This window comes from Struthio camelus, chromosome 8 (genome assembly GCF_040807025.1).
Source record: "Struthio camelus isolate bStrCam1 chromosome 8, bStrCam1.hap1, whole genome shotgun sequence".
Taxonomy (NCBI): Eukaryota; Metazoa; Chordata; class Aves; order Struthioniformes; family Struthionidae; genus Struthio; species Struthio camelus.
In genome coordinates this window covers 24,180,958-24,198,689 of record NC_090949.1, presented here as the reverse complement: position 1 = coordinate 24,198,689, position 17,732 = coordinate 24,180,958, and the positions used below count along the sequence as shown (strand labels likewise).

The 17,732-nt window shown below is 38.0% G+C and overlaps 1 protein-coding gene across 1 annotated transcript in view; it reads right to left on the bottom strand.

Moving 5' to 3' along the window:
* Positions 1 to 355: 355 nt before the first annotated feature.
* Positions 356 to 17,732, bottom strand: part of LOC104141472 (vitellogenin-1-like) — a 42,945-nt gene continuing 25,568 nt past the window's right edge. The window contains exons 20-35 of the mRNA XM_068952728.1: positions 17,051 to 17,195; positions 15,227 to 15,446; positions 14,193 to 14,362; positions 12,667 to 13,536; positions 12,527 to 12,583; positions 11,314 to 11,553; positions 10,065 to 10,271; positions 9,287 to 9,429; positions 8,645 to 8,783; positions 7,320 to 7,455; positions 6,469 to 6,655; positions 5,953 to 6,050; positions 5,262 to 5,356; positions 4,995 to 5,154; positions 3,624 to 3,785; positions 356 to 672 (exon numbers count right to left, since the gene is read on the bottom strand). Coding sequence (XP_068808829.1) covers positions 554 to 672; positions 3,624 to 3,785; positions 4,995 to 5,154; positions 5,262 to 5,356; positions 5,953 to 6,050; positions 6,469 to 6,655; positions 7,320 to 7,455; positions 8,645 to 8,783; positions 9,287 to 9,429; positions 10,065 to 10,271; positions 11,314 to 11,553; positions 12,527 to 12,583; positions 12,667 to 13,536; positions 14,193 to 14,362; positions 15,227 to 15,446; positions 17,051 to 17,195 — 3,148 coding nt within the window. The 3' untranslated portion in view covers positions 356 to 553. The remainder of the gene's footprint in view (positions 673 to 3,623; positions 3,786 to 4,994; positions 5,155 to 5,261; positions 5,357 to 5,952; positions 6,051 to 6,468; positions 6,656 to 7,319; positions 7,456 to 8,644; positions 8,784 to 9,286; positions 9,430 to 10,064; positions 10,272 to 11,313; positions 11,554 to 12,526; positions 12,584 to 12,666; positions 13,537 to 14,192; positions 14,363 to 15,226; positions 15,447 to 17,050; positions 17,196 to 17,732) is intronic.

Genomic DNA, 17,732 nt, shown 5'->3' with positions numbered 1-17,732 from the left:
CTAGCAGTCCAATTCATTCCTTTGTACAATGTACTAAGGCTAATGGTCTTGCTGGGAGTAAAATGTATTTTTTGCAGAACAGTTTCAAGAACAGACTCTGCTCTTTACCAGAAAACATAAAAGAAAACAAATGCTTACTGTGTCTTTAGTATGCTAAATATGAAATTCTTTACACAATGGAATGTTAGCAGTAGCCGTAATCATGTTTTCCTTTCATCACCTAGTGAATATAATTTTAAGAGAGGACTGCTGTAATTGTATTTCAGATAAAAGGAAGCAGAATTTCTGGATAATACTATAGTTGGCCTGATTGTTTTGTTGATAAGGAAAAATAAAGAGAGAGACCACATGAATACTTATTTAACGAACAACATATTTATTAAGCAGTGCAGACTGTACAAATTGCATTTGACTTTGGATGCAATGCAGTAGGCTTATTTGCTTCAAACACATTTCTCAATATTTTACTACAGCTATTACACTGCCGTCTTATCTGTCCAGCTATTCAATTATTTGTATAGTACGTCTATTGCACAACACTAAAACATTTAGCTTAACTACAGTCGCCAGTGCAGGTACAATCAATGTCAGCATCCACAGACTCCACAACATCCTCAGATGCAGATTTCTTATCACTGCTTCTCTGCCATTCTAGCAGGCTTACAGCAGTATCTGTCAGAAGAGCGAAGGCATTGTTAACTAACATCAAGCAAATTAACACGTTTCAAGGAAATACTGTTTTGATGGCTGCCAACTCTTCATCAAGTAAAGAATGAAATCCTGCCCCCACAACTGACATCTAACTGACTCATTGACTTGAAGCAGGATTTTCATCCATGATATAATTACTATAATACTTCCCTAAAAACAAAATGAATAATATTTCATGAAGCACAAAGACAACAGGCAGGAGCCTGTAGAAGTGCTGGAGGTAGCCACCTTCAAAGCAAGACCACCATGTATAAATACACACCAGCAATCTTTTTTTGTGTTATTGCTGCATATCACTGCATATTTCAGCTCACTATTTGTTGAAGTTCATTCTGAAGGATAAGCCCTTTGGAGAATTTTCAGAGGTTCATAAACTTCTAATTAAAGTTTCCCATATATTGTGAAATCTGGCCGAGCATTGTCAGTTGCAGTATTAACCTTACCACACTGCTTTATCAACAGCAGCTTGAATAAGCCATATCCCTTAGTGCTGAAATAATGTCAATGGAATAATAATATTCATCCTCCCAGTAAATATTCTTAGGTAGATGGAGGTTTATCATTGCATCTGGAAGAATATTACGACCTCCATTTAGATTAAGTTTGCATAATGAGAATGTGCAAAGCTTTCATAATTTTATCTCTTATTTGTTTTATCCTTCAGTTGGACAGTACATTTATAACATGCCATCTCTCTTCACAGGGAAGTCTGGAGGCCCCTGTATAGTTTTGGGTGGTATCAGTCAGTTTTCTCCTGAAATGCTAAAAGTCTCCTTGGTTAAATTACTGTCCCGCCTGAAGCATGAGTTTTACATAAAATGCAGAATCATAAATATTCCCTGAAAATTGCTTGCAATGCTTTTTAAAAATATATAATATTTTCAAGCTATGAAATGAGAGCTGCTATAAAGAAGTCTGAGTTCTGTTTTTTTATATACATTAATTCTTGTTATGCCTCTTACTTGTGTACACTGTGGGTTTGATCACATTTATATCCATGTAGGAAATAGTTCCCTGGGCAAACTGGATCATGACAGAGTAACTGATCCATAAGGATAGGGCCTGTGGCACGTTTGAAACATAAACCAGTACGTGGACTTAAGATTGGAGTGAAGTCTGCCTCAGTCAAGATCCTAAGACTACAGACTCCCAGATTTCAAGGATAGCAGGGGAAACTCCGCATCCTTGTACTTCATTTTGTCCTTGCTCCACTGCTGACAGTGATGTGGTCCCATTCTTTTGAGACAGCAGACTCTCAGGTCTGAGTTCCCCTATAAAGAGCTGAGAGAAAGTTTTTGCCCTGTGTATGCAAACAGAAGTTCTCAACTTGAGAGAGAAGGAGATTTTGTTTCTGCTGCTACTCTTACTCATCAAAGAAAGAAAGAAAAAGAATGTTTTTTAAACATTGGCATCTTATTCCTATTGATCCTTAGCCCGAGGAAAAACAATCCATCTATCTGTTATAAAATACGAATGGCATCTTTTCCCTGCCTCCTCCTCAGGATAAATAAATAAATAAAGCCCTTGATGAGGAGTGCTGCTAGCAGACCTCCCAGCCTCTGGTTCAGTAAATGAACCAGAGAAGCCTGCAGTCAGTGCAGCAGTGTAAAAGCAGCACTGGCTGCGACAACTAACATATCTTTTTTTCTGATTTTTCTCTTTTCCTCACGCTTTTTTGTGAAAGAATAAGACAGCTTTATTATAGCCTAATATTCTGAGGCAGTGAGTGGCCTGGGGTGATGACATTTCAGAGATAGACTTGGACACACAAAGAAATCTGTGAAAGATGGATATGACAAGATTTAGAAGGGTTTTTTGTTGAGGGTGGGTTTTTTTCTTTTCATAAAAGGATGCATCTATTCACATCTCAGGGAGCTGTCAGAAAACTATTAGCACTCTCTCTGTGCTACTTGTTGAATCAGTTGTTGGAGAAGGCTGACTATTATAGAAAGATACTCATTGCTTTTATGGGCTGATTCAGCACATTGTGAATATTAATGATATGAGCAAATTGTAAAGTTCTGTGTAGATGTTGTTCAAAATCGGACATAATTTCCCTTCACTGTAACTCAACATAGAGATTCATTGCCTTCTGTGAAACTACACTAGATTGTCCCAACTGTTGACTTTGCTAGCATGGTTAACAGAAAACAGACCAGTTTAGTAGGTATTCCCTAATGGTAGGTTACCTTTTAGGGTATATATGCCTGTGTGATCCATTAAAAGACTTAGGAAGGAATGCAGCAAAAATGCCTGTAGGTTCAAGGCTGGATTCTCCTCTCATGCTTATATAAGTTTAATGTAAATCTGTATTACAAAATATATTGCCTCCATGACAAATCAGAGTAAGTGAAAGGAGAAAAAGGCCCAGTACTTTGAAAAATCTTGAGCACAAATGTGTGTGTATAAAATATCTTCAGAAAAAAAACCATTTTTTGGAAACAATCTAGAGAACATTTCAGCAATGTGTTTTTTGCTGATGTATTGCATGGTGGCATAGCATGGCAGCCTAATCACAGCAGTCATGTCACACTACTTGACTGACTTTCAATTGCCTTGCTTGCCCTGGTCTACACAAAATTGCAGGCTGTAATGTGCATAAAAGGACTTAGTGCTGCTTATCACAACTTTATGGAGATCCTGAAAATGTGAAAAACATTTCATCGATGACTGTTGCCCCTTTTACCACCTCTGATGTTTTTCTCAGATGATGCTACCTGCCATCATCCAAACTAGCTTTTAGCTACCCAGTACTGTCAGTGGTTACAGCAAATACGAATGGGATTAAAAACAGCAGCTCAGGGAGCTGCAGCAATACAGGTCTGTGCGTGGCTGTGCTGTGTTTTGTTCTTTCGAGTATTCTGACAGAACTCCTACAGTACATGACACAGAAAGAGAAAAAAATATCATACCTTTTGGGAAACAGTGGAAGCCAACCTTAACTGAAGCTTTTTCAATTGGAGTACAATCTTTCATACATTTCAGTACTGGGTCAACAGAGTAGCACGTAGATTCTTCTCCATCAACAGTAGGATTTCGATTCAGCTTCACATAACTGCGCTGTAGTTTGCACCCTAAGAGGAAAAGGAAAGGTAGTTAAAATTGTAGAAATAAATCCCAATCGATCCTTACAATAATAAAGGTCCATATTTTCTCTTCAGCTTTTATTAAAACACAGGTCCCCAACAACCCATTTTCACAGTAGTGAGGTTATCAAGATAGGATGATAATAAGTAGGGGTATAGAGGAAAGGTTTTGAAAGGGGAACTATTTTTAAAATCGAATTGCACAATATAACCCAAATGGAATAATGTATACCCAGTTTTTTAGAACTACATAATACACAGAAAATAACCTCTCATATCTGAAAGCTATTAAGAATAGATACTGTCATCACAATGGCTACTTAATTGCATTACGAAAAATGTCAACTGTTGTGAATGGATAAAAAAATGGCAGCATTTATATAATAACATCAAGGATAATTTTTGTATTGGATGATTTTTATAATGTGGCAATTATCTCACTAGAAAGGTATAATGTAACTTAACAGGATCCCAGCTATGACTGTTTCCTGACATACAGATAAGTACAATTCTGCTGCTACTGAAGTCAAGGAGAGAACAGCCATTAACTTCAATAAAGTTGTCTCAGGTCCAAGGTAAATGGAGACGTACGGAAGAAAACTGTAGTGATGTTAAGGGAGACCATGATTATTTTTCCAGCTCCACATGACAGGAAACTCTTTTGCCTTAGGAGTATTTCTATTTCCCTGAGATTGCTCCCTCAGATGGTGCAGAACAAAAATGAAATTGTGTACACTCTGAAAATTTATAGAAACTTAATATCTGACCTACTGCATTCATATTCATTCTGTGTGACCTTTATGATGGTTGCAACTTGTTTGATTAAATGAGGTCTACAGACAAAAGCCGAGACTGCTTTGATTGGTGAAAATTCACACTGACTTCAGTAGGAGCAAAACTAGGCCAGATTTTGCCTCCTGAAGAAAGAAACTACTCCGTGAAAGAAATTATAGTTGAATCAATTGCTTAACGTTGAACTGCACATGAGATAAAGACTTTTGTTGAGTACAAACTCTCTGTTCACAGGCAGTATTTTAAACAGTCAGTAGTTAATGAAGTTAAAATGGACATGTACTGCTATTGTCTTTTCTAAGTAAAAGATATCTGCTGCTTTTTTAAAAAAAATCTTTCCAGCTATTGGCAGTGGGAAAGTGAAACTATTCTCCCCAAGCATAAATTACTTTCAGATCTACTCACCACCAGAGCAGGTTTCTTCTAGCAATACCCATGAATGAACAAAAGCAGAACAGCTGTGTGCCAGCTTATGATTTGGCATTACGAGTTCATTGTGCTTTTCTCTGTCATTATTTCCACAAACTCCACAGGTCTTTCCTCTCATCCATGAAGCAACAGTAACCTATAAAATAGCACATCTTTGTAGTCCATACTGAAGCGTTGGTCTGTTACATTGTCAAGGTACTAAACAGAAAGAAAGCTAGTAACCTTTAAAAAAAAGGCCATTACCTTAAGGATCACCCCATCAAAAGTCACATTCTTCAGTCCATGTGTTGGAGCTTCCACGATAACTGTTGTCCCATTTTTATAAATTTTAACATTGTCTGTAAAAAGATGGTTCATCATAAGGTAATCTACTTAATTAAAAAAAATGGAGAAACTGAATAGCACAACATACATTATAATGCATTTTCTTTTGCAATAATTTTTTTGCTGTCACACATGAAATGTATTTCCTTCTGCAGATATAAAGAAAAATAGAAAAAATGATCTCTTCATTTGTAAAAAAATCTTCTACTGTTGTTTCCCTATGGTTGAAACTGATTTTTGTATCCAGCTTATTAAATCCGGAAGTGATAATGACATCAGTGAAGCTCCAGCTAAATATCTGGCCAAAAGCATCTAACTGTGATTATAACAAGCACTTGCTTTTATGCAGGCACCAACATGGGCGTACCAGATAAATAAGAAAGGGCTTTATTTACCTCTCAGTTATGCTAGTGAAAGCTAAGAGTATATCTACTATAGGAAATATAGGAACATAAGTCAATGCAAATCTTAAGAAAATGAAGTCTGTAGTTTGTCTTAATCACACTTGTATTTTCTTTACATTGAGATGCTTCTGTAAAGTTTACAAAAATACAGTCTTGAAGATATTTCGTTTGTAAATCAGTCCTGGAAAGGTGGTATTGCGGCTTACCTTTTTCATACTCAGCATCTCCAGTGTGTGTTAGTACTGGCTCTTCATTGCATGCCACAAGGAGAGATGAATCTGGTGCAGGACAGATTGTGATGTTTCTTGAGAGAAAAAAAGAAAAAAAGTCATGGTTAATTTAAAATGTGAAAAGCATAGATATTCATCACCAAAGTGAACAAACAACCAATCTAAGCATCTGGATTTTGAATGAATGAATGAATCGCTTTCTTTCCAAAGTCCAAAATTCATTGTGACTTTGGCTATTGAGATTCAACTTGTAAAGCAAAGACAGAATGGAGACTTGTTGAGCAGGTCATCAGATAACTGATGGCTGTGAAACAGAAGACAAGGGCAACTAAACAACAGAGTTTCAAATGAGGATTCCTTCTGGGACACCTCTCTTTCCCCAACATTTGACTGCAAACTAATTTCACGTGGGGGCGAGACATCTCCCATCCCCAGACTAACGCCCTAAAGTTTTATATCTAATTCTTTAGCCTTCAGATAAACAGCACTTACAATGAGCTTGTATTTATGTGAACCTCTCTTGAGAAGGACTTTGGATCAACCTTTTTTGTAGTAATGATGAACTTTGGATGTTCGGTACAGTCTTGGGCCACTATTAGGCTGCAGCTTTTACTGAAAGAATATGTATGGTTCATATGATCAAATGTTTTGAAATCTCCCTCACTGACTTCACATGTGGCTGCAAAACAAAACCGGAAATGAAATGGCAGATGTAACAACGGCATGTGTGTTGCTGCGAAGAATCTGAAAACTACCTCGGAGATTTGTTTATCCAGAAAATAGGAAAGAAATGTCATGTCTCCTAAGCAGAAGTTTTCAAAGCCGCCTAAGTCTTTAAGGACAGCATAGCATTACAGAATAATGAAGAGATGTCGATTTTGATTACATGCTAAATACAAAACTCAAGCTAATAGTGATTGAAATGTACTAAATTCTTGAAAAACCACGATAAAAAAGTAGTTAACGTTTCCCACAAGTGCTAGACATCAGCCAGTAAAAATACATATGGCTCTTTTCTGAAGAAAATAAACAGGACAGAAATTCATGATCTGTCTTTACCCATCATCTGATGCCTTTCAATGCAGAGATGGCAGCTTCTTAGAAGGGGCAAAAGACAATCTTCACTGCTTGCAGAGAGGTGTGATTCCTGAACTCTGAAAACTTATATTAATTTGAAGTCTCTTTATTCACCTGCCAACAACAGTGCTTCCAAGTCATGGAAAGAGTTGTTGACAAAGCAGATGTTATGCTTCCCTTACAAAGAAAGGCAAGGCCCAATGATGGCAGAGGATGGATCTACAAACATTGCTTATTTATGAGACAAGTATACAAGTAATACTTACATTGATCTTCTTGTGCTATTTGTGAAGCTATTTCAGGAAGGAAATTCCAAGCAGTAATATCTCGAGTCTCGTAAGTTGGAGATGGGCCTAAGGGCAGAGTGAATGGAATTCGGAGTGCCTGGTAGTAAAGCGTTACCTGCAAAAGCAGAAAGGAGAATACATAAGAACCATATCATTCAATATATGACTGCAAACAAACAGGACTCTTGAAAAAAAAAATCTTGAAGAGGTATTTATACAATTGCTGTTGTGTTAGTCTCTTCAGGATGCACCCAAACCTTAGGCTTTTGTGAGGAGTCATTGTCTTCTGTTTTAGTCTCACTTCCTGACTTTTATGAGTAATTGTTAAGGACGCTGGAAGCTAACACAAACAAATGAAGTTTAAGTGATAGTTAAGTGACTTCTTAAAAAACAAGTTAAGTAACTGGGTAAATAGAAGGATGTGTCTGGAAAAGTAGGCAGCATCCATTACAGGCTGAAAACTGGCATGACGTGCCAAAGTGGTAAGATCCCTTCCCGTAGTTACAAACAAATTACATTTACCAAGAGAATCAAATTAATGCCTCATGTGCCTACCGCTTCATTACCATATATTAAAGATCCTGCAGTACTGAAGCACCATTTAAGGTTAAAGACACACTAATTTCTCTGTTTATGAATAGCTAGCTGTTATTAATTTGCCACAGATACACAGGGGAAATTTTTCAAAATGGTACACAGGGATTTGGTGGACAAGGGCCAATTAATCATTGGATTCTGCAGATAAAGCCTATGCAAGCTGCTCTGAGAGTGCAACCTTTCTAGTCTGGTTAAGGCAGAGTTGTGTAAGTAGATGTAACAACTTGATCTTGCCTGTCTCATCAGCTTGTTCACTGCAGATGTTGGACTGACTTAGGCACAAACCTGGGTAGAGGCTCTACATGGTTGCAACTGAGCATAACGTAGATTTTGTCAATATCTGTTATCTGCTCTTCAGCTCCATATACCCATATACCACACAGGACTAGTCACACTATGTAAAAGTAATAAAGGTGTGAGTGCAGAATAGTCACACTTCAGGAAATTTGAGCCTAACTGCTGTTCGCTGCGTGGAAATAAAGTATTTGACTACAGAGTCTAATTTGCAACTTCAGCTTATTGCTATGTTACACCAAAGCAGTAAAAAAATCAAGGCCCACATATTTCAAAAACCTATATATTCAGGGATATAGTAGCTTCTCTAAGAGGTAATGTTTTGCATTTTTTTTTCTTTACAGTAAATATCAAAATGTTTATTAGCTGAAAATCCATTCAAGGTGAGGAAGGGGAAAAAAACTGACACATACCCCTGGAACTTTAATTACTGTATCAATTGTCCGTGGAGATGTTGCAGCTGCCCTTACTATAAATTCATGAGATGGATTTCTCTGATGTGCTTCTGAGAAGCCCAACATGAGTGCTGCTCCAGGAACGTACTGCATGAATCTAGAGATTAACAAGATGTGACAAACTCAAGTCCATGAGCAAAGCATGAGGATTACTGGCAGTTCTGAAAAACTGAGAAAAGAATGGGTGAACTGAAAAGTCAAAGAAATATTACTTTGGGTCAAACTAAATGCTTGGTTTTATCCACGGGAAACACACTGTTCTAATTTTAATCATTTTAAGTTTTTTCTTTTTAGAGACAGAATAGAAGGAAATTTCAAAACAAAAAGCCATTTTGAACTGAAATATCAAATAATTTAATTTTGAAAATGAAATTAACTGTGTCAAGTTTCTAAATACTTGAAGGATATCTTTTAATATGAAACACGTGAGAGGAAATAAAAAACATTCAGAAAATATTTTTGTGCCATTGAACTTGTGTTTTCCATCAAAACAAAAAAGTTTGTGTTGAAAAGTTTCATCCAATTCTTTTAGTGTTTTTATAAAGCCCAACTACTGCAAGGTGTGCCACACAACAACGTAGAAGAGAGCAAATTACATACGCCATGCCCGTCTTCTTTATCCAGGACGGAAGATTTCCCCATTGCACCTTCAGCTGAACGGCCGGTTTCCTCGCCAGCTGGCCCGTGGTAGCCCTGGCTTCTATTCTGTAGTCTCGACACTCCTTGCCCCATCTCAGTCTGGCCTTTACCAAGCAGAGAAATAGTCATCCGAATTTCAGAAAAGAAATCGCAGCACAACTGAATACCATTTAAAAATGCAATGCTTTTCTGAAACTTCAAAATTATTCTTGGTGCTCCTAAGTCTGTCTTTTGCTCTAAATATGCTCATGGAGAAGTTTTGACTACCTCTGGAAAAATCTGAGGCTGAGTAGAAAATGAAGTTCATGATGCTGTGCTAAGCTACATGTAGATGTTTCTTTTCCAAAGCAGCCACTGAAACATTGTGACCAACAGGAAAAACTGCCGGACTTCTAGAGAAGCAAACAGGTATTGAAACAAATAATGAAGAAATAATAAATAAGTCAATTTTAAAATTTTCTTCATACTTCTAGAGGTCATATTTTGATGCATCTTGAAAGTCAATGTTTTTCTGGCCAGTTAGACAGTGGTTGCTTTTTTCTTTTTTCTTTTTTTCACTTTGAAAGGATAGCAAAAGATATGAACATTTTTTGAAATGTCATGAACATGTTGTGAAACACATTTCAAAATATGTATGGTTTCCCTGTTTGATTATTCTAATCAGCAGTTGCTATATGGTTATTCAAAACATTCTACGCTGTCTGGAGCTCTCGCTTGGCAAAGTTGACTGTGTGCTTACCTGTGCTTTCAGAGGCAGTATTACAGCATCAGCACATGCTTTCCAGCTGGTTTCAGCCAGCTGAACCACAACTAGTTGCACATCAACTTTGGCAGCTTCAGAACGAACATATGCTGTAGCTTGATAACCTTGATTTCTGTTGTCACTCCTTACTGCCTGTGCCACAATCGTAATGCCAGGTGGAATTACATCTCCCAGGAAGTTGCGCTGAAAAACAACCCCCAACCATCTGTGCTTAAGTATTTCTCTGTATTCACTTGGGAACCTACAGTCCAGTTTATGCTGCACTGATAGCAGGAAGAATTCCTTGCCTTTCATCAGTTCGGTTTGTCGTGTATATTTCTATACCCCTAATATTTAAGAATAAATCTGATTAGAATCTTAATTATTTCATTACCACCAGGAATTTTCGAAGATGTGATTGTTTTGATGTGGAATCCAACACTCCTCTGAACTACATCTATGCACTCATTAAGATTTTGTGTTTTATTATAATATCGGAAACAGATGCCTACAATGCATACTAGATATCTTCATTTCAGTATGTGCATTCACAACATAAGTTACTATAGAATAGGTTTTTCAAGACAACTGATTGTTTTGAAATCCTTCTGAGTAGCAGAGTTTCCTTACACATTGATTGTATTTGCAGGGCTATTTGTTCTATTATTATGTAGATACACTTACTTAGTACAATTATAGAATACTAAGTGTGTACTAAAGATCAGGATGATCAGTGCTTAATGGGGCTCTTTATTTCCCAACCAGTAATGAGCATGAAGATTCTGATTTTAGTTATACTCTACATGCACTCATGACATTGGATCTACATTTTAAAATAATTTGGAAGACTTAAGTTAAAAAAATCTTTAAGTAAAATCTATTTATTTCCTTGCCAGTTGCATTTTTATGTAACTGTAAAAATATTTTCCATTTTGAGGGTTTCATAGGAAAAAGAAGATTCTTTCTCCTTTAGCTTATAACTCCACTCCCTTCAATTTTTATCATTTCCAAATCCAAGTTTTCACATGCTGCAAACATCAAAGGAAAATTTACTCAAGAAACCAACAAATGAAACCCCAAAGCCAAGGGAATTCGCAAAAATGTCAAATTACTATGACTTTTAATTTACAAACTTAGCACGCCAAGTACTTCCTGGGCCTAACTCGGTTAGGGTACAGCCATCTCTAAAGCTCCTGCTCAGCAGTTAGCAAAGCCCTGCCATTTATATGTACAGTGCAGACACTACCTCATGTGTTAGGCTGGAACCACTGCTGTGATGAATGCCGATTCCTTTGCTAACGTGGTGCCTCTTAGAGCTGCCGTCAGCATTTCCCCGGTGACTGCTGCTGCTGCTGCTGCTGCTGCTGCTGCCGCTGCTGTCGCTCTTGTGACTGCTCCTGCTGCCACTGCTGCTGCTGTTGCTGTGGCTGCTTCCTGACTCAGAGGAAGATGATGATGAGCTGCCTGATATCTTCCGATCAGGATGCTATGGAACAAAAATATCTTATGAAGCTACGACATGGCTTCTAGTTCTGGATCCAGGAGAGATGAAAATTGTCTGCTAATGGCAGCTGTTACTTCTTTAGCTTTACAAATGCAAAGACACATAGAGGTATGTGTATAACAGTACTACAGGTCAGGATTCATCACTCTATACTTTTACACTGTAGACATCTACATCAGAGTTATCAGTATCAATGTGTGGAGAGGCTCGGACATATTTGCAGTGTGATTCTTATTATTCTAAATATGAAATACACTGGGTAGGAATGTGCCTTGAATCCACCTGTACTTCTGTGCTGATGAGGAAGGTCATGTAGACAGTGACTGTAGATAGGTTACACTGTAGCAGTCTAACATTAGGCAAGATGAAACCCATACTTACTAAGTGGTCAAAAATTTTTAATTTTAATTTTAATTTAAAATGCTGCAAAACATCTTCCTATTCATAAGCACGGTAAAAAACAACTTTCCAGGTAACACCTACAAAAGCCACTATATTATCATCCTTTCAATACATACTTAAAATTTCTCTGTGCCACAATGCATAGTCAACCCAGTTTCTGATACCATCCACATACATGATGAGTTTGCTTTACTGCTATGACTGTCTAAAAAATGAGGAGTTAACAATTCCTATCAGAAGATTTTCTGGTTTTTTTTCAATAGTTCCTCCATGGACTTTCTTGGCTTACCTTTCACTGTACTGTACAGTATCTAGCCCAAAGGTGTCCTGACCAAAAATTTACGATTGCAAGTGCTGCAACAACAGAAGACTGTAACAAGCTGGTATTTTAATAACAGCTTAGCTTATTTTGGTCATCCTCAGTGATATTACTGAACAATAAATAAGATAGATAGATTCTATAGAATGCTTAAGTGAAATGAACCTAACAAATCCCTTCAGTGATACGCTTGAACTATAGCGATAGGAATGCACGCTTGAAGTTTGGACCTACCCAATGGATGTGAGCAGACCTGAAGCGGAGCCGGTACACTTTGGGAAGGTGATTCTCCTGTAAAATTCCAAAAGAAGTTATAGCCTGCTGCTCAGTGAGGATCACCTGCTAGTAGAATTCATAATATTATAAAGTTTTACCCATTCTGTAGAAATGTCATAACTACTGTGACTGTTAAATTGGGACTTGACATGTTTTGTCTTAGCTCGTCTGTCATATTTGCTGGAGGGCTCCTTGCTGTGGCGATGGGATACACTAGCACTTTCGCTGCTGCTGCTGGTTCTGCTGCTGCTGGTTCTGCTGCTACTACTGCTGCTACTCTGTGTTCTAGGCTTCTGGTTGTGAATGCGTCTCCCTCCGTCAGCAGTGCTGGCACGTGGAAACGACGCAGGCTTGGGATGCTTTTTACCCGTATGTTTCATATCAGATGCTTTGCTGCTGCTGCTGCTGCTGCTGCTGTTGCTACTGTTACCTATGCTGCTACTGCTGCTACTACTGCTGTTGCTGCTATTACTACTACTCCTGCCTTTCCTCCTGCTGCTGCTTTGGCTGCTGCTGCTCTTACTACTGCTACTACTGCTTTTGCTGCTGCTACTGCTGCTACTGCTACTACTGCTGCTTTTGCTGCTGCTACTGCTGCTGCTGCTTTTGCTGCTGCTACTGCTGCTGCTGCTGCTGCTGCTTTTGCTGCTGCTACTGCTGCTGCTACTCCTGCTTTTGCTGCTGCTACTTCCACTACTACTGCTCTTGCTGCTACTGCTGCTGCTGTCACTGCTACTACTGCTGCTGCTGCTGCTGCTACCACTGCTGCTGCTGCTGCTACCGCTGTCCCCAAAGGGATAGAATTTCTTCCCTTTGGCTTTAGGCTGTTTTGTTTTCGGATTTATCTGGGTGCCTCCCTGTGAGGCCCTGTTGTCAGAGTCACTGCTAGAGGGGCTGCTTGTTGCACTCTCCGTGCTTCCACTGGTGCTGCTGGCACTGGATGATGAGCTTCTTAATTTTCTTGTTCCCTAGTAAAAAGTACCATTGGAAAAAGAGAATTATTTTTCTATGTCTCTGCAGAAAGCTGTAAGTAAAATCACATATAGAGAGCTATGAATCTCTTTGCTGCCTCAGAGGGTAAGAGGTATGCCTGAGATAGCAATCTTGCAATACATCACAATAAAACCAATTCATAATAATATGTTAAAAACACACCTAAGTAGAACTAGCCCCCAAACCCACGTGTGATAATGAATATGTTTAGAAATTATTGCTCATACAGTTATATGTAACTAATGTTAGTAATGACAGTGCTGTAGCTGTGACTATCTCAAGGCTGTTTAGGAGGTATCATACCTTTTTGCAACAGCTGCAGTAGCTGGAAGGAACAGACAATCTTTTGGGCACACAAAATCTTTAGGCCTGACATAATTGTGCCAGCGATCTTCAGAGAAACCAGCAAAACCAACCAGCTCTCCCTAATCTCCTTCACCTCACCTACTGCAAAAGAAATGAACTCAAACAAAAGACCTGCAGAAAGAGTTGTGTACCTAAAAGCTTGTCTTTATTTTCCAATTTTTGTGTACTATCTAAACAGTGAAGGCTACTTAGTAAAAGAAGTATAAATAACCGAGCTTTGTATGCCATCTCCCAAAATCTGGAAAGTGGATTTTTACAAAAGTACCTGGTCATCAGTATCATCAAGGATTTTCTTCACTCTTTTAATTGCTTCTTTGCTGGAAGATACTTGCGTCTCTGGATCTTCAAATGTTACTAAGCGTACCATTTTTGTAGGAGCTTGGGTCCCTGCTTGAATCGTGACTTGTATTTTTTCAATAGGTGCCTCTGTATAGACTGAAATTGCACAAAAATCAATATTACTACACTAATAGCTGTCACTAATAGCAGCTGAATAGTAGAATAAGCCAATTGTTTCTATAATTTATTCAGACATTCTTTCACACCTGAAAATGTAAATGCTCATTGGTTATTTCTGGTTTTGAGTTACTGTTAAAATACTTCCATAAGAGCTGAATGTTCATAAACAAATTTTACAAAGTTAACATGGCACCAGATTCTTTTCCAGTCAAGAAACAGTGATCAGCAGATCTAAGTCAGTGAACTGGATTGCTTAAACAAATAACACTGTGGGACAGCGAGTGAGGCATCAGAAAGCAATTGAAGCTTGACTCCTGTCAAGCCTTCTTGTAAAGAACAGCCCGATGGCCGTTAGTCTGATACTTAGGAGATCTAGATTCAGTTGCCTGCTGTGCTTTCACTTCTTATGATCATGGATTAAGATATTAAGGACTAGATCGTGGCAAGGTTGATCCATAATTCCTTTTAAGAGTCTGGGCTTTTAGAGCGTAGCTGCAGGACACAAGAGCGTAGCTGCAGGACACAGCATCAGATCCGATGGCCATGTCCAATTGCTCTGTGCCTGCATCCCAAATCCAATGTTTTGCGATATACCAGACACCCTCTGCAGGCACAGATCAAATCTGCCTGGCACTGACTGAGTGTGCAGAGTGGAGCTGTGCTGAATGGCCAACTCATTCAGAGAGCTGGGAAATCACTGGTGCTGCCAATACTGGCAGAGTTGAAAGCTCTAACAGTGGTTTTAATGGCACTTACAATACAACAGTTATATATATGTAGGTACCTATACACAAACAAAAACATATGCATTACTTTCTTTTTATGCACAATTGTATTTACCTGGTTTGAAGCTCATTCTAAGTGCATGTTCTCCAACTAGGTAATAAAGAGGCACATTTTTGATAAAGGCTGCATGTACGCTTTTCCTCTCAGTGCACACTTGAACTCCAAAAGTACTTGCATTGGAGCACATGGAGTGAACAAATGGTTCCTTCCGGGAAGATGAGTGTCCAAAGAAAAAGGAATTTCCTGATGAAACATCTTCTGCAGACTGTCTGTCCTATTAGATAATACACAAGTCATGCTGGACAGCACTAAGAGAAATTCTAGCATGCTATGACTTCTGTTTCAGTAATAGAGTTAAATATATTTTGCAAAAGGAATTAACCAGTTTCCTTGAGACTGTGATATAGAACAACTTGGTTTTCCATAGCAAGAAGTTATCAGCTGAATGGATGGATTACACTATCTAGGGCAGAAAGAGCTTCAGGATCTGGAAAGCTATATCACAAAAATACTTCTAATTATTTCATTTTGTTTTCCCTGAGTATTAAACTGCATTAACAGATTCTTGATGAATCTGAATGTGCTCTTGACCAACTGGAGTTCTTTAATTTATGGTTGGGTCAAACTTCATAATCTTTATCCAAGTCCATGCAAATTCTGTCTGAGTTGAGATCTGACATGAATGTAAGGATATATCAAGTAAAAAGACCACAGAGATTTCCTAGATGGTCAAAGCATATCAGATGTTAGAAATTTCTGCCTCAAAGTACATAATACACATATGCTAAGCAATGCGTCTGGAAGAATGAATTAAAATTAATTAAAATAAGAATCAAATCAATGAAATCAAAGCTATGATTTCCTGGAGCAATGAAGCAAATAGCTGAAAACACATAACCATAAACTTTCATTTTACATGTTATACAAGGTTTGCAATTAATTTTTTACTCAGATTATTATATCTGACAAGATCCCCAAGTTGTGTGAGTTATACTAAAAAAAATGGAATTTTAATGCTAATCATTTTTTTTCCAAAGGAAATTCTAATGATACTGGAAAATGATCAAATTAGTGCCATTTTTCAATTTAAGATTAACTGCAGAGTGCTATATTTTCAGGCTGCGTAACACAGAGGCACAAAGTAGAACAACCTGGCTTGTTCTAGCATATTGGAAATTTCTGCAATTGATAGCACGTTTGCCTATGGACTTCTCTGTAGGAAAATGCTGTACTTACCCTCCATTTTTCTCTTACTTACTTACTTTATCTGAAAACCACTCGCAGTTGCAGGACTACAATGAAACTGAAACGGGGCAGTGTATTCCTTGCCCTTGTCAATCTTTCACTGAATTAATTGTCATGGTGATGTCTTCATGATGCTGCCCTTAGTAGAAAGCCTGTATTGGCTTTTACTGAAAGCTGTAGCTCATAAAGTCATTTGACTTGACACATAAATTGATATCCACCCTTGAATTAGGAGAGTCTAAGCCTCGAAGCATTACATTTGGTTCCACTAGTTGAGTACTTGAGCAGTCTGGTGGAATAATTATAACTGTCCCAGGGAAGTCATGATTACTTAATGGTTACAGTGGACTTTAAGGATTGTGAGCCTATCCTGTAGATGGCAGTGTAAAATTAATTATCAAAGAAATGCTCTCGCTTCTGAAAATGGTGATGCAAGTTGGATGTGATTACACTCCAGCTTTTAAAATAATGTTACTATAGGGTTATTTGTGTTGTTAGATTGAACCTGACCTACTTTGAGAGATGCAGCATTGGTCAGAGGTGAATCATACATTTCTCCTATGGACAAAAAGAAATGGTATTATCCCACTAATTAAAAGTCAAAAAGGAATAGTCAGACCCTACATCAGTTACCCTGATGTTATCAGTCTCGCCTGATGCAGAATCTGAATTGAAGGGCATCTTCATTATGTCAGGTACTGCTTCAGGTAGAAGAACTGGAGTCATCTTACTAGCAGCCAAATCCTCGCTATTCCGTGTAACAGCAAATGTCTTAGACCTGCAGAATAAACATTAGGGGGAATCTGTATCGATAAAGCACTGCTGAGGAAAAGACCTGAATCATGTCTTGTAGCACATACTCAGCAACAAGTATCATACCTCGCAAATTGCTTTACAGATATTTACAGCATCTTTCCTGCTATTGATATTTTCAAGGACTGCAAAGATTGAATAAAAACTTGGACCAATCTCAGGGCAGATAGCTCACAATCACTCTTTCAGAATGTCATGTATAGGTTAAAAGCATTGTAGCTGATGGGATATTAGTATGTCTAATGCCTTTAAGAATAGGGCACTTAGAAGCCTGGCAGTGGATTAAGATATTAAAATCTTGGGTCTCTTGTTTAGATATTTTGTTCTTTAAGATATTAAAATCTTGGGTTGCTTATTTAGATATTTTGTTCTTTAAAATTTTTGAACTCATGTTCTGTGCCTTTGCAGCTAAACTTGGTTCTCATTTCCTTTAATGTTACAGTTAAAAAATACTGCCGTAATTCCAAAAAACACTAGGGAGAGGTGGCTACTAAATACTGTT